The following is a 17377-nucleotide window of genomic DNA, read 5'->3' as shown; positions in this document are numbered from 1 at the left end:
AAAATTTTTTTTTTTTGCTATATCATTGATGAAGTGAGTTCTCTTAATCAAATTTTTTAATTGAAAAAGATAAATATAATCCCCTGTGATATAAAACTTTTAAATGAGACCAATACAATACCTTTACAAATTTCTATAAAAACTTAAAACAAAGATAATAACTTTTTATGGACCAAAAACCAAACAAAATAAGGGAACAACTTAAAAATATATGCCTATTGAAATATATTTGTACCTAAATCAAAATTTTTTATGTATAAGAATAAAAAATTTAATTTTAATTATACTGACAGTATAAAATAATTGTATCTGTTTTTTTATATGACTATTTACGTAATCAATATAAAAAGAAATTTATTTTTATTAATATGACATTATATAATTGGATGCACGTATAAAACTATTTTATACGATATCAAAAATTAAATTCTAAAGATCAAATCTAAAACTAAAATTGACAACTCAAAAATAAAAGACATTATTAATTTATTATTGTCGTGGTCAATTAGCTTAGGATGTATTTGATTTGCATTTTCATATTTTCTGTTTTTATTTTTAATATTTTATATTTTAAAAATTTTATAAAAAAATAAAAATAATAAAATTTTATTTTCCTTTCTTACCTTTTATTTTCACTTTTTTAAATAAAATTTAAAAAATAAAAAATATTAAAAATAAAAAAATAAAAATAAAAAAGAAAACCAAACACACTTTTAGCTTTTTGTTTTGGTTTGTAGAATGGGTCATGTTGGGCCGAAGAAGTTTATTTTTGATGGTCCTGAAGTAGTTTTAATTACAAGTTAGCCACCGACTTGGGTTAGCGTCAATGCTAGATAAATCACAGTGAAATATTGCTTTAGGGTTAGGGTTCTTGAGCCACACTCTGATACTGAAAGTGCTCTCTATGTATGATGTTACAAAATCCCTAATCTCTCACTCTGATAAAAAAAAAAAAAAAGTGAAATATTGCTTTATATTGCAAGTGAAGGAACAAGAGCATTGCCATTAGGGTTCTTTTTTCTCTCTTTACATTTCGTGATGCCATTGGTTCTTGGTCTTTCGCGATGCATAGGTTCTCTCGCTTCCTCAAGGATTTCGAGGCGAATTATTCTTTATTCTTCATTCATCACTCTATCTTCCTTTCCCTTTTCTGTCTTGTTTTACTTTCACAATTGTAACAGTTCGTAACTGTTTTGGAAACAAAAGATGTTGGTGTGTTTTCAGAAGCAGAATAATGGTGGGAAAGAAGCTGCTGCTGTTGATGGATCCCCTTCGATGCGTCGACGGTTATATTTTTACCTACAAGCCTCTCATTTTTCGAAGAATCCAAGTCTTATCATCAACGAGAAGGAGGATGAAGTATCATGAAGAGGGTATCTTTCTTTTGTTCTTTTTCTTTTCCTTGCACGTTATAATGGATTTTCTTGAAAAAAAAAAAAACTTTTTCGCTACATTATTAGTTAGTTAATGGCAATGCCTCAAGAATTAAGGATTTCAAGGCGAATTATTCTTCATTCATCTCTCTATATTTCTCTCCCTTTTCTATTTTGTTTCCTTTCACAATTGTACAAGTTCATAACTGTTTTGGAAAGAAAAATGTTGGTGTGTTTTCATAAGTAGAATAGTGCTGTTGATGAGTCCCCATCGATGCGTTGATAGTTATATTTTTACCTACAAGCCTTCTCATCTTTGAAGAAGGCAAGCCTTATCATCAACGAGAAGGAGGATGAAGAGGGTATCTTTCTTTTGTTCTTTTTCTTGCAAGTAATAATGGAAATTTTTTTTGAAAAAAAAAAAAACGAAACTTTTCCGCTGCATTATTAGTTAGTTAATGGCAATTCTTCAAGAATCAAGAAGTTTCTATTTTAGAGTTTCTTCGATTTTGCTTTTTTATTGTTACAAGACAAGTTGAAGCTTTGGTGTTTTGAAATTAAGCAATAGTATTATTATAAATGTTTTAAAATTTAGATACAAAAGAAAAAAAAAATAGGAGGTCTCCGGGTTAAAGAACTCTTGTGTACTGAATGGAAGTTGGGGCCTTGGGGTGGTCAAGCCTTACACCTACATTGTCAATTTTAGTAGAGTCACTATCCTCAATTTTAGTAGTTCGTTAGTTGTGTTATTGACATGTTTTTCATTGCACTAAGTATTAAGTGGATTACTGATTGTCAAGATGCTAATTTTGTTTCATCTTTTTTGTCTGACATGCTATCCATGAACAGGTGGAAGTGGAATCTACTACTCTTGTGCCATTAGGCAAACAACGCAAAAAGTATTTTTGGTATTATTGATTGCCAAAGGATCTGTTTATATTTTTAAAATGCTGTAGTTGCGATGTGAATTTACTGATTTATAATTAGGGCTTTGCAAAATGGAAATATTATTGTGCATCATTTGTTGAACTTGTTTATATATGTTGGGCTAACCACTGTTTTAATCATATTTGGTATAGCTTTATCACTACTACTGCAACATGTTACTTCTTGGCATTTGTGTTTTAAGGTTGGTGATCAAAGCACAGCTTTCAGCAAGTGTGATTTCAGTCTTCGCTAAGAATTATGGGTAAGCTATTCTTTTGATGATCACTTCATGAGCATATCTTCTAACTACATAAATAATTCCTCTGCATATCTTTTAAAAAGTTCTTGTATTTTTCATTCGAAAAAAAAAATGTTTTAACATTTGAATTTGAAAAGAATTGTGGGGTGAGCATGTAACTATTAAAAAAAATGTTGGATATTAATGTGACTAAAGTCATTCGTGGGATAAACAAATTAGTTGATCTGATGGCATGGTAGAACTCTGCGATTATATGCATGACTCTTTTGAACATGTTAAAAGAAATGTTAATACACCCAAATGTTTGGAATGTTATGAAACCTGGTATGCAAGGCATTCATAACTCTGCCTATGTAAAACTTTGTTGCAAAAATTTTTACATAGCCGGTTCCAAGCCCGTTCCAAGCCCGGATAAAAGAGGAGGATGAATGATGGTACAACGTGGCTTTTATGATCTTGAAAAGATCGAGATACGATATAATTGGACCCAATTTGAAAAAAGAGTGATATACGTTTGCTTTTATGACGAATGATGGTAAACATGGCTTTTATGATCTTGAAAAGATCGAGATAAGATATACTTGGACCCAATTTAAAATAAAGGATGATATGAGAAAAAAGGGGACATGATCTACTTGGCCCAAAAATTGAAATTGTCCGTTGGATGACATGTGTGGCTTTTATAATCGGAAAAGATGGAAATATGTTGACCTTAGAATCTGAAATAAGTGGTGTTAGCTTCTTTTGTTCGAGAGGATGGTGATATCTATACTTGACCCTAAAATAAATGGTATTAACTTTTTTTGTTTGAGAGGATGGTGATATCTATACTTGACCCTAAAGTTTATAATGTTATGATATGATATACTGAATTTATGCTGGCACTGGGAACAGATTACGTGGGCTTGAATATGGCAAGCATGTTAGGGTGTTACAATGACACGGGATTTAAGGGCTATTTTTTATGCAAATCTATGATTGTGAATGGAATACTGCAAACTGCAGTATAGAGGACTCAGGAATTCCTGTGGTGTAAACAATCTTTAGAGATTGATGCATGTTGTCTATCCAATTTAGCTTCTTGAAGACCCAATACTAAAGGTATCTTGAAGTTGGTGCAGTGTTTGATTTTGACCCATGATTTTTTTAACAGCTTGACTGTAGAAAAATATGGTTTGACTAATATGCTTTGGTCATGATTTTTCGCATTGTTCATCTGCTGAACATATTAAATAAAAACGTTTTACTCCTTGAAAAAGAGAAGGATAAAAGAGAAGGATTAATGATGGTAATCATAGTTAAAGATTGATATATAATACTTAGACCCAATTTAAAATAAGGATGGTATAGGTTGCTTTTATGATATAAGAAGGTGATAAGATGTACTTGACCCAATTTGATCTTAAAGATAGCTTTTATGATATGAAAATTTTGAAATTACATTTTTGACCCAATTTGAAGTAAAGAATTGTATACATTACTTTTATGAATTGAAAAGGTGGCATGACATACTTGATCCAAAATTTATGGGGAGTGAACATGAAAAGCATATTAGGGTGTCACAATCACGGTTTTGGGATTGTTTTTTATGCAAATATATGGTTGGAATGGAATACTGCAGTTTTCAGTATAGAAGAGTAGTATAGAAGAGTAGGAGGAATTGGTTTTGGTGTAGACAATCTTTAGAGAGTGATGTGTATTTAATTATTAAGTGGAAGACACTGAAAGAGAAGTCATGAGTATGAGACGGAAAATATGCTAACATAATAAAAGGCCAATCATGAAAATAATAGACTATTGTCTTGCTTGCTTCATTTTTGGATGGTTGCAAATTGAGAAAATGTCTCTTCAATGCTATTTGAGAAGAGTCAGTATTAAGTGTGCTCATTCTATACTCCTAATGCACACAAGTTACATACTAACATACATGGAAATCGGGAATAAATATTATATTCTAAAATGGTTAAGTTGGGTAAGCAAAATTGTATAGACTACTGATGATTAAAAGCTTGACTAGTTGAGGTGTTTTTGTACATCCCCTTGTTGGTGCCAAGAAACCATGTACAAAACTAAAGTTTCCAGATCTGTTGGAAATAGAACTTTTGAGACTCAAAGAATCTCGTCCATTTAGCTCCTCCCATAAGAAAATATATTAGCAAACCAATGCAGATACTTATAAAATGAAACAATGATGAAGCATTTTCCATCATCTGAATAAACAAATACAAAGGTAGCCTTCATTTTGAATTAGCAAGATAATATTGTTATCAGCTGGCTCAAGGTGTTGGCTTTTGTTTTGAAGATCTTATTAGTGTTTGCATAGAATTGATGCAAATCCAATCTTTTGATAGCTACAATCTGGCCTTGTTCAAGTTGGCCCTTGTAAACTGTCCTCAAACTACTATTGCCAATGATGATGTCCGTTCTAAATAAGCTAGTGACTGAATCTTTTGAGAGCCAATACTGACATGCAATCTGGTTCTTGATTCTCACTACTCTCCTTTTGCTTATAATTGCAAAGTTTGTTGTCTCGATTGAGAATCAAAGTCACAAGCACTAGTAGCTGTGCTCTTCTTGGATAGAACATGATTATTACCTTCTCTGCATGGCCTTAATAATTTTGCTCCACAAAGATTTTGATTTCTCTTCATATTAGATGCATTGATATGTGAAAATGTTCCATTCGTTGGCTCAGCCTTAGGGCCTTCAAGTTACATTTGCTTGGAGAGATTGGCAAAGCTATGAGGAAATTGTGTTCCCTTCAAGTTATTCTAAGAAAGATTTATGGATGTGAGATGCTCAAGTTGTGCCAAGACTAAAACCTTATAAGGAATTGTGTTTCAGGGATTTGGCCATCTATATGGTTTCTTAAAAGGTTCAAGTTTTCAAGCAAGTCCATGTGACTAAAACCTACCGAAATCAAACCTGAAATCTTGTTTCTGGAAAAATCAAGATTGAACAGATTTCTGCACTTGGCAATTCTCTTGGGATTGACACCTCAAAGATAATTGTTTGAAATATCAATGGCCTGTACCATTTCCAACATGCCCAACTTCTTTGAAACACTTCCAGCAAAGTTGTTGTAAGAAAGGTTGAGATACATCTGCTTGTGTTTGAAGTGTGCAATGAATGACATCACTAGGAATTGATCCTCTGAGGTGGTTGTGAGAGAGATCCAACATCACAAGCTTATTAAGCTTCCCAATGCTTCTTGGAATGAACCATGAAGCTTGTTATCATGGAGGTCCAAGTATAAAAACATATCAGGATATGACATAGAATCCGTTATCTCAACTGATATTGTTTTGAATGCCAGGTTTAAAAGTAAGATTAGCCATCCTAAAAAAGCCCTAAGGAATAATACAATTGATAATGCTAGGAGGGATGGATCCATGTAATGGTTGTAGTTCAAGATTAGAAATTTCAAATTATGAAGCACATCAATGTGTCTGGAAGAATTTCACCTGATTCAAGGAAAATACTTCCAGTCAAGTGATTTTCATACAACTCAAATGATGTTGAATATGCTCTCAGGAAGGGTTCCATTCAAGAAGTTAGTTCCTAATCCAAACACTGCAATCTTTTCAAGTTTTCTAACTCTGGAGGGATTGGACTTGAGAGAGAATTCTCAAAGAGACTAAGCTGAGTGAGTTGAGTGCAATGACTTAACTGATAAGAAATATGACCAGTAAATGAATTTAAAGTATCAAGAACATGAAGGCTTGAAGAAGGGTCACATTGAATGCTAGATCAGTTGCAATGAGGGTGGATTTCAATCCAATCTGCAAGTGTTTCATTTGGGTCAAGGGAAATGGAGTCCTTGAAAGCCTTTCACAATTCCAGTTTCAACCTCCAAGAACCCAGTATTATTATCTACAAATGAAATATGGTTACAATGGAAAGGGATATGACTATGATCAAACAAATTCTAGGAATAAACATCATTTGAGGAGCATTGTTAAGAATGTTTAATGGACATGCATTGGTGAATTTTGTGAGTGTGGACCCACACAGTATGTAGCAAAGTCAATTACTTTGAGTCATTGGCAGAGATGTGAGTATAAGGACAAAAATTCATGACTGTTCAGTTTTTAATCAAGTTGACTTTCAGTCAAGTACACTGTACAGGCCTAAAAGTGCCTAAAATGGAAGCATATGCTAATCAAATTGTATTTGTTTTTTATGTTTCTTTTTCATGTCAACAATTTGAACTTTCTTCTAACTCCCAACCTTCATCATTATATTGTATTTCATTCTCTGTTCTTTTTTTTCACTTATTCGTCATCGTTTTAATTTTTTTTTTCCTTTTTCATCATCTTCACATTTTTTCCTTGTCACATGTTTGTCTTCACATTTTTTTAAATTTTTATTTCCGTTTATTCGTGAATTTCTTCAGCTACCACATCAAAAAAAAAAAAAAATGAAAAGAAAAGAATAACCCCATTACAACTTTTCGCATATTTTTTCATATTTTTTTCTATTTAAATGTGTGAGTATTCTGTTTTGATTTATTTAGAGGAGAAATATAATTTTTTTATTTAAAACAAATGAAAGAGAAGACCAATAATCACATTAAAAACTTAGATGTATCTCTATTTTCATAATACTTTAGATATGTGCTTATTTGGTTAGGATATATATTGTTCTGGATCTAGTATTTGGAGCCTCAACAATCTAACGATCACCCAGTTTCCAAGTCCAAATCATCCTTATAGCCCTCCAATTGAGGAGCCGTCAACAGTCACGTGTTCGTCTCGGAATTCTCTATAAAACACACTCAACAATTTGGTAAAGAAATTCTGATTTTGTGTCCATTTCTTTCCTTTTCAGTTTCGTGATTTGAATTCTTGGTATTGAGAGATTTTGTAATTTTGATGGTTTAAGGGTACTCTAGTGGTGGATAAGTATAAGGGTTTGTCTAATTAATCTGCGGGTAAGGTAAGGAAACTCTAAACCCTTGCGGTTATTCAATTATGTGAACCCTAGTTAATTTGGTGAATTTCATGAAAATAGATTGAATTGTGTTGAATTCGGTGTTGAATTGGCAAATTAGAGCTTGTTGGAATTGATTTGGAGTCTTGGAAGCTTGATGTTAGGTGCTTTGACATTGGGGAGGAATCGACCATGGTATGGTTTCGGTTTCTCGTAGTTAATATATAATGTTGCGTGAAAACTTAGGTTAGATTACCATAGAATAAGCTTGAATGTGTTGAGTTGTTGAACTTGATGGATTATATGTACCTATGAGTGTGATGAGTTGTGTGGGTGAAGTGTATATATAAAGTTGATGCATGATATGTATGATGGAGTTAATGTGTATATATATATATATATATATATATATATATATATATATATATATATATATATATACGAAAAAAGTTGATAATAATGATGTGATATGAGTCTTGATGATGGTTGGTGAGGTTGTGATGCAGAATGTGTTTGATGATGAGAATTATGAGTTTGAGCAATGAATTTGGAGATGTGGTGCTATGAATTATTAATGAATTATGTTGTTGTTAGCTATTAATTGTGGAAAAAAATTGATAAAATTGAGTATTGAGAGATTGTAGAAGGAATAAAATGGTTAGGTAATTCCTTTAAGTGTATTTGAAGTTGTTTTAAGGTGTGAACTTTGGTTTTAAAAATGAGAGTTTGGAAAATAGAGGTTTTGAACTCTTTTGGTAAAAATGGATTTTTAACGAATTTCGGTGGATCATAACATGACTCCCAAGTTTTGGATTTGAATGAAATTTGTTTCAAATTAAAGATAATCTCAAGAGCTTCAAAACAATTTAAAGTTTGTGAAAACCGGAGTTTTGTAGAGAAAGTTATGAACGTTGGAAGTTAAGTGTATAAAACTAATTTTAATGATTTAACAGTTTTTGGAGCAAAATGGAGTGTCGCGTACGCGACTTGCACGCACGACGCAAGCTATGCTCATTGTTTTGTAATCTCGCGTACGCGGGGCAAGGCCTGTGTACGCGGCCAATTTTGAAAACTCGTGTATGCGAGAGTACACATACGACGCAAGCCCCCGTTGTTTAAGCCAAAAATGAGGTTTTGAATGTTTCGTTAGTCCTCTATCTTTCGAAACCTCTTTTACATTTGTTTAAAGTCCGTTAGTGAGTCTTTAAGTATTAGAATCGTAATGAGTCTGTTAAATAATTTGAGGAGATACTTGGGAGGGTTTCGCGAAGTGTTATCTAAATTAATAAGGCATTGGTAATGTTGAATAAGAAGTAAATAATGAAGATAATGATAATAATAATGAAATGTGGTTGAGTTGAGAGGTGTTTGATGATGAGATTGGCTATGAGAAAGAAGAATAAAGAAAACTGAGTTAATTATGAACTTTGAATGAGATATGATGAGATTGATTGAGATATATGAGATTGGGGAAGATGCAGTGGCGTTGTCCACTTGCTCTGGGTACGAAATGAGGAAGAAGAATGATTGAAAGTGATTATGAAGACAATGATTATGAATGTGAAGTGTGAATGTATGTTCTGCTTTGTTTTGTTGCATCATTTTTTCTCTGTTGTAAAGCGTGCTAGGCAATATATCCCACGAGTGTGTCGAACACTATATTCCAAGAGTGTGGCGGGCACTATATTCCAAGAGTGTGGGAGCATTCTTCTTATCTTAGCTAACTGAAAAAGACAAGATAATAAGATAAAATATAAAGGGAAGGCTAGAGCTCCCCTAGGTACGTCACACACACACACAAACACACATCTAATCCCTTACCTCTTAGACCCATTTTAACTTGAGTGTGAAGTATCTTTGCAAGTACCACTCCCGTCGCTCCAAAGGTCCGATCGCATCATTACCAAGACTAGCGAGTCCCTGATCCTTTTATCAACCCGTACCGGCGAAGTCTTATACATTGGCGTTGTCCGTGGAGACTTGCAAAACCTTGGTAGCATGAAGGATGAACATGAAGAGCGACTTTCAAATCACCACCACGAACCAAACCTACCAACTCTCCCACCCCCAGCGCATGAACCACAGAAGGACGACTATCCCTCAACTCATGGGAAGGTAACCAGTGTCGTCCATGCCCAGCCAACCCACAGCAGGCAACAGCTGTGAGGAGATGATCGCCGATCTGGCAAAGGCATAATAATCGATGGCTTGGGAGAACATGCGAACCAGATAATTCAGGAGCTCCATCATCAGATGCAGACCCTAGAAGACTGGGTCACCTCTAAAGAATAGTATCAATAGGAGCACACGAGCGAAGCGGTCTCCCGGACCATGTTGCGACGAGAGCAAAGGAACGAGAGGTCGCTAAACCGACATCACAGTAGGCGCCGTAACTGCAGCAGATATCATAAATCGAACGCCACTGTGATGATGATGAAAGGAGACACCAAAGAAGTGAACACGTGATAATAGGGGCTACTCCATTCAGTGAAAAGAGTCCTAAAGGTCAAGCTACTAAAAGGTTTTGACAAACCAATTGACATAAAGTACGATAGCACTAAAGATCTTCAAGAGCACTTAATGGCCTTCGAGGCAAGGATGAACTTAGAGGGAATAGCCCATGCAGTTCGGTGTAAAGCCTTTTCGGTGACACTGGCTGGCCCAACCATCAAGTGATTTAACGCCCTTTCGAATAGCTCGATATCCTGTTTTGACGATATCTCTAAAAAATTTATGGCGCAGTTTACCACATAGATCACAAAGGTAAAACACCCAATCAACCAGCTCAGAATCACCTAACTACCGGACAAACCCACAAGAAAATACCTTGATAGGTTCAACAATGAGTTCTTGGAAGTTGATGGGCTAACAAACTCAGTGGCCGATTTGTGCCTGACTAACGGGCTGATGAACGAAGATTTTCGGAAGCACCTCACAACCAAATTGGATTAGACTATGTAGGAGATTCAAAATGTAGCAAGGGAATACATAAACAACGAAGAAGTGAGCCAAGTCGTGGCAGCCAATAAACGGCACCACAGGCACACGACCTCACGGAATAAGTCGGCACACGGCCTCACGGAATAAGTCGATGCCCAAAGAAGCCCCAAAAGAACATCTTGAAACCACCGCCCCCAGTCCGCCACCTAGAGTGGGAAAATTCACGAACTATACCCTCTGCCGGCCCTGGTCATCGAAATCTACCACCAGATAGTCGAGTAGGGTCTCCGAGTTTGTGGTTCTAAAGGACTCCACGACTTATAATATCATTATGGGGAGGAAGACAATCAACGATCACTCTGCCACCATATTCACCAAATTCTTTATCATCAAGTTCCAAGAAGATGATGACATCGTAGAAATCATACTTGGCGACAGGGAGGTCGCGGTAGAGTGCAACAACACAAGCCTAGATATCTAGAAATGAGCTTGTGACGCGGCATGAATTTTCCTAGCTGACCTAGACGCTTGATAAGACGACCAAACCTGACCAAAGCCAGAAAGAGACATGGATAAACTACAAATAGGACAACCAAGGATGAGTTCACCTTCATAAACAAGAATCTTCCCTACGACCTAATAGGGGAACTTATGGAATTACTAAAGGAGCATAGAGATTTGTTCGCCTTTACTCCTACTGATATGCTAGGAATAAATCCAGACCTGATGTCTCATAAACTAGCCATAGACCCCAAAACTAAGCCAGTAGCCCAGAGAAGAAGGAAAATCTCCTCAGACCGAGCAAACGAAATAAAAAAAATAAGTCAAGAGCCTACTCGAAGCTAGCTTTATCCGGGAACTATCCTATGTGACATGGCTGGCAAATGTCGTGATGCTAAGAAAAGCAAACGGAAAGTTGCAAATGTGCATTGATTACACAAACTTGAACAAAGCTTGTCCAAAAGACGCCTTTCCCCAACCCAACATCGATGGCCTGGTGGATGCCGCCTCCGAACACCAGAGCCTCAATTTAATGGATGCATACTTAGAGTACAACCAGATACCCATGCACAAGCCAGATGAGAAAAAAATGACATTCATAACCCCCGAGGGAACATACTGTTATACAGTTATGCCGTCCGGACTAAAGAACGTGGGTGCCACGTACCAAAGACTAGACACAAATATCTTCAAAAACCTTTTAGGAACAAAGACGGAGGTCTACATAGACGACATGCTAGCCAAAATAGAAACGGGTGAAGAGCTTATTGATGACCTTAGACTCAAACTTGGAACTCTGGAGAAACATCAGATGCGGCTCAACCCGGCAAAGTGCACATTCGGGATGGAGGCGGAGAAATTATTGGGCTTCATGATCACACAATGAGGAGTGGAGTCCAACATAGAAAAATGTCGGGCTATCCTAAAAAAGAACAGCCCAGCGAATGTCAGGACCATCCAAAGGTTGACCAGACGACTAGCCACCTTCTCCTGCTTCCTCGGCGCCTCAGCTTAGAAGGCGCTTCCCTTCTTCAAACTTATGAAAAAAGGTATAAATTTCTAATGGAAACCCGAATGCAAAGAGGCCTTCCAACACTTGAAAAAGGTATTAATAAAACCTCACTTAATCTCAAAGCATAAAATGAGAGAAGCATTATACCTTTACTTCTCCATAACGGAAGAGACGTTAGCAACATCGTTGATGTGAGAAGATGAATAGAAAACACAATGACCAATATACTTTATAAGCAAAGTTTCCAGAATACTGAAAATGCGTTACTCCTGGCTTGAAAATCTTGCCTACCCCTTATTCACGGCGTCCCATTGTCTCCGACAATGCTTCTAGAGCCACCTTATCACGGTCCAAATAGACCAAGCCGTTAAGCAAGTACTTCAGAAAGCCAAACCTGGCATGACGGATGCTCTCTTGGTCGGTGGAACTAACTAAGTATAAAATCCGGTTTGATCCCAGAAATGATATCAAGGCTCAAGCCATGGCGGAATTCGCCACTAAGTTGACCCTAGGAAGCGAAGCTCCCGAGTTGTGGAAACTCCACGTCGACGGTTTGTCGAATAACAGCTCTGGTAGAGTAGGAGTAATATTGGAAAATGAAAGCGAGATTACTATCGAACAGGCAATTCGATACAAATTTCCAATCTCCAACAACCAAGTTGAGTACGAAGCTCTCTTAGTCAGCTTAACGCTAGCTAAAGAAGTCGACACAAAGACCTTGAAAGTTTTCCGTGACTTTCAGATAGTTAGTTCCCAAATAAATGGGGAATACTAAACACGAGACCCCCTACTACAACAATACTTGCCTAAAGTTAAGGAACTGGCTGCCAAATTCGACGTGGTGACTATCCGGAACATTCTCAGGGAAAGAAACTCAAGGGCTAACCTACTCTCAAAGCTAGCCAGCACCAAATCATTTTCGAGATACCATTCAGTAATCCAAGAAGTCATAAGAACACCTTTGGTCATGGTTACATGCATGACAAACCTACCCCCGTTTAGTCAGCACTCATGGATCTCCTCGATCCTTAGATACCTCACTACCGCGGACCTACCTGAGGACCTGAAGGAGGAAAAATATCTGAAACTGGAAGTCACAAAGTAAACCATAATAATAGGACAATTATATAAAAGAAGACTCTCTCAAGCCCTCCTCAAGTGCATAGAGCCCAGTCAAATAGATTACATTTTGTGAGAAAGTTATGAGGGATGTTGTGACCATCATGTCAGAGGTAAACCTCTAGCCCAGAAGGTCATCCGAGCTAGGTATTTCTGGCCGACGATCAACAAAGACTCCCTCTAACTAGTCAAGAGTTGCAAGTAATGCCAGGTGCATGTTGACCTTCGCCAAGCGGTCTCACACCAGCTCAGCACGATAACGGCAGAACGCCCTTTTGAGACTTGGGGAATCGACCTCATGGGCCCTTTTTTCACGGCTCCCAGACAACCCAAATTTCTCATAGTGGCTATCAACTACTACAAGTGGATTGAGACCGAAGCGCTGGCCACAATCATGGCCACTCAATGCCAAAAATTCTTCTAGAAACAAATCATAACCCAGTTCAGGATCCCAGAGATCGCGATCTTAGATAATGGGATCAATTTGCAGATAAGCGCTTCTGGGGAGTTCTTGAAAGGACTTGACATCTCATAGAATTTCATCACAGTGGAGAACCCATAAACCAATAACCAAGTAGAGGCGGTTAACAAGGTTATCCTAAACGGGCTCAAGAAGAGGCTAGACGAAGCCAAAGGCATTTGGGCTGATGAACTTGCTTCCGTACTCTGGTCGTACCGAACATCACCCCAAAGCTCGACCGAGGAGTCCCCTTTTAAGCTAACATACGTCCTAGAAGTAGTCATTCTTATTAAGATCAGAGAATCTAGCCCTCGTAGAACTGTCAAAGGGCACAACAAAGCTACAGAATGGGATCTCGTGGGTAAGGTTAGAAGCACAGCCCACCTACGATAACTTGCCTTAATACAAAGGGTAAGTTTGAGATATAACCAAAACATCGTGAAACGGAAATTCAAATAGGGAGATCAGGTCTTACGGAAAAATGACATCAGCCCACCCCCGAGGAAGGAAAACTAACCCCTAATGGGACGGGACCTACCGAGTCAAAATTGTGATCGGAAGAGGAGCATATAAACTGGAACGGCTACTTGCCTTAAAACAAAGGGTAAGTTTGAGATATAACCAAAACATCGTTTAACGGGAATTCAAATAGGGAGATCAGGTCTTAAGGCAAAATGACATCAGCCCACCCCCGAGGAAGGAAAATTAACCCCTAATGGGACGGGACCTACCGAGTCAAAATTGTGATCGGAAGAGGAGCATACAAAATGGAACGGCTACTTGCCTTAAAACAAAGGGGAAGTTTGAGATATAACCAAAACATCGTGAAACAGGAATTCAAATAGGGAGATCAGGTCTTACGGAAAAATGACATCAGCGCACCCCCGAGGAAGGAAAACTAACCCCTAATAGGACGGGACCTACCGAGTCAAAATTGTGATCAGAAGAGGAGCATACAAACTGGAACGGCTTAATGGCACTAAGCTCCTAAGGTCATGGAATTTTGCAAACATACGATGCTACTCCCATAGGCGAATTCTACCGAGTTGATAACTTCAGCAATTTTTAAGGTTTAGTTACAAACCTCATATTTCTTTTATTTTTCACTCTCATGTTCATTTTAATTTGTCTTTTCGAACACTCTTTTCTACCAAAAGATAATGGGAGGTTTTAATGAGGCCCAACCTTTTTCAAATTTTAATACATAAGTTATTCATTTGAAAGAAAAGATTTTTCTTATTTTTACGTTTTAACCAAAGCAAAATAGTACGAACAAAACGTCACCTTAGAGACTGAATACCCCTGAGGCCAATAAAACGGATATCCAAAAACAAATAAGCATTAAAATTAGCCCCCCAAGAGGTCCATTCAAGTTCACAACAAGTGACCCAAAAAAAGCCATCAAAACAGTGTATACATGCCAAACAGATGACTTACAAACTTAGGAAATTTTTTTACCAAAACAAAAAAAAGTAAATACTACTCCAAATCAACAATCTTTCCATTTTTCATGGTTCAAAAGTTCCCCATGACGGACACATCCACATCGGGAAATAGCACCTAGACTTGAACCTTTAAAGCTTCTTCAGTTGCTGAAATAGCATCCTTAGCGTTGACGAGCAAGCCTTCCTTGTCCCTTTTTAGCTGAACAACCTCAACCTTCAAAGACTCCACTTTGGCACGAACAAAAGCAGCCTTCGACTTAGCATCGACAACTCTCTTTTGTGCTTGGGCAAGCTGAGAGGTAAGCTCGATCTCTTGTTCTGAGAGATGCAAGATCTCCGAATCGGCCTCCTCAGCATCCTTTGCCGCTTTCAGCCAAGCAATCTCAGTATCCTCTAGCTGTTTCTTCAACTTGCCTACCTCTGCCTGGAAATGACGGAACCTGCCATCTAGAAGGAGCACTTAGGACAGCGTCAGTTCTACCTTTTGAACATAGCGGTAGAACAAAGCAGAGCCCAATACACGGACTTGCCCTGGTCCGCAAGGTTGTAATCTCAGAAGAACTCCTCGGTACCCGACAGAAGGTGTTGGTTAATGAAGGCTAGAGCATCAAAATTACGATCCATCACGGAAGGAACATTCACCTCCTCTTCAAGATTCTCCCCGCTACTCCCTTCAATCGGCCTCTTCCGCTTTTTACCAGACTCGGGAACAAGAATCTCCACGACCTCAGCATCGGCAACAGTTTCCCCGGTAGCAGCCACTTTCAGAGACACCATTTGTGAGCCTGGCTGAGAAGCAACCGAAGGAGTTGACAGTGAAACCCCATCACCCCCACTTTTTAAGTAGCAGAGGAAAGCAGCCTTCAACCTCGCTAGAGTTATCTACTCACCTACCATCTTTACAACAAAAATAAAGCAAAGATCACAAGTTATAAACATGAAATAAAATGTGACAAATCACAAACTAGCTAAACTTAAGACAAGGGAACCTACTTACATAAGATCTATCCACCTCGGGATCCCCCATAATGTCACGAGAATTCAACGACTTATCCCCCAAAATTGCCAACAAAGCGTCAGTGATATCTTTGTTCTCGAGTGATAAACCCTCATAAGTGATCTCGTCAAATAGGAGGCCCCCGCCCCGAAATTCCAATAAGCAGCAATTCGGTGCTTTCCCTCCAGGGTCAACCAAAATGGGTGATGATCCCTGAGAAGGGCGAACCTTGAAATACTCCGCCTTAAACCCATGAAATGAATCCTTGAAAAAATCAAATATCCGAAAATTTGGCTGAGTCTGGAAAGAGATATAGCCATTCTGATGCTTTCCCTCCTTATGCGGAATAGTACCGAAAAAGAGAAATAAAAAGACCTCAACCTGAGCCGAAACCTCCAAGAAATCACACACCAACTCAAACCTTTGGATGGCTGCCCAATTGTTCGAATGTAACTAGGACAGCATCTCGGAAACCCTATTCAGATGGGCCATGACAAAATCAGAGAAGGGCAGCCGAATCCTCAACTCGGTGAACATTGGTTCATGAACCCACATCCAATCGAGAACTCGGGGGGAATTCAGGTTAAGGTAGCACACCCTCTCATTCTCATCGGTGGGCACAAGCTCATACTGACGCTTCGCTTTGCCTCTGCCGCATACAACCCCCTCATCTCGAAGTTTTTAAAGATCACTCTCACCTAATCTAGAAGGCGTACCCGACACATTAGAAGTCACCCAATGGTAACGTTCGACACATCCCTAGCTGGGAAAATCGGACTCGAGTTTTAGTGAACTGCCCTCCACCGAACCATACCTATAACCAAAGAGGACACCACCATCAACTCACTCTCCAAAAGCACATAGAACACAAAAAATCCTATGCCAAAATCTACCAAATTCTAAAACAGTGGCACCCGCCACCTACTGTCGCAACATGAAAAGAAATGCGACAAGCAAAATACGAATAACAAACAGAAGGCAAGCACTGAACGAGTGGAAACATGGAAACAAGAGGTACCAAACTGGTTGTCGAAAGAATGGGAAAGAGAGCACTACAGGAGAGTAGCAAACAACACGGGCGAAAGACAATGCAACACCCAAAACCTCAACAGCAGCAACGAACAATTGATAGGAAAGAGTCCAAGTAACCATACACTGAACAAGAAAAGGTGAAGAGACAGTTATGAAAATAAAGAAGAAATGAGAAAGGCAGTTGCAAAGAAGGAAAAATAAAACCCCCTAATGTTTCAAATGGAAATATGGAGAGATGAGGGGAAAAAAAGGAAAAAAAGAAATGAAACCATTCTTTCTTCCACTATGCGTCATTATGACGCATTGGAAAACGTATTGGACAAATTCCATCATCGAGAAATGCAACGAACAGATGCAAGGATGATCCTGCACTTTGACCA

The 17377-nt window shown here is 38.0% G+C and overlaps 1 protein-coding gene across 14 annotated transcripts in view; it reads left to right on the top strand.

The window, feature by feature from the left end:
* Positions 1-932: 932 nt before the first annotated feature.
* Positions 933-17377, top strand: part of LOC112784240 (uncharacterized) — a 34684-nt gene continuing 18239 nt past the window's right edge. For 2 of the 14 annotated variants that reach the window (XR_011879145.1, XR_011879146.1), the window contains exons 1-4: positions 933-1072; positions 1225-1373; positions 2223-2281; positions 2453-2562. Coding sequence is in view for 5 of the 14 variants with exons in the window: in XM_072230618.1 (XP_072086719.1) it covers positions 1065-1072; positions 1225-1373; positions 2223-2281; positions 2453-2562; positions 7215-7329 (441 nt within the window). In the remaining 9 variants the exon portion in view is untranslated. Of the gene's footprint in view, positions 1073-1203; positions 1374-2183; positions 2282-2452; positions 2563-3453; positions 3720-7191; positions 7706-17377 lie in introns of those variants that run through there. The other 12 variants (XR_011879141.1, XR_011879143.1, XR_011879142.1 and 9 more) reach the window with 12 other exon arrangements.

This window comes from Arachis hypogaea, chromosome 20 (genome assembly GCF_003086295.3).
Source record: "Arachis hypogaea cultivar Tifrunner chromosome 20, arahy.Tifrunner.gnm2.J5K5, whole genome shotgun sequence".
NCBI lineage: Eukaryota > Viridiplantae > Streptophyta > Magnoliopsida > Fabales > Fabaceae > Arachis > Arachis hypogaea.
The sequence above is the reverse complement of the archived record's forward strand: the minus strand, read 5'-3'. Positions and strand labels throughout refer to the sequence as shown.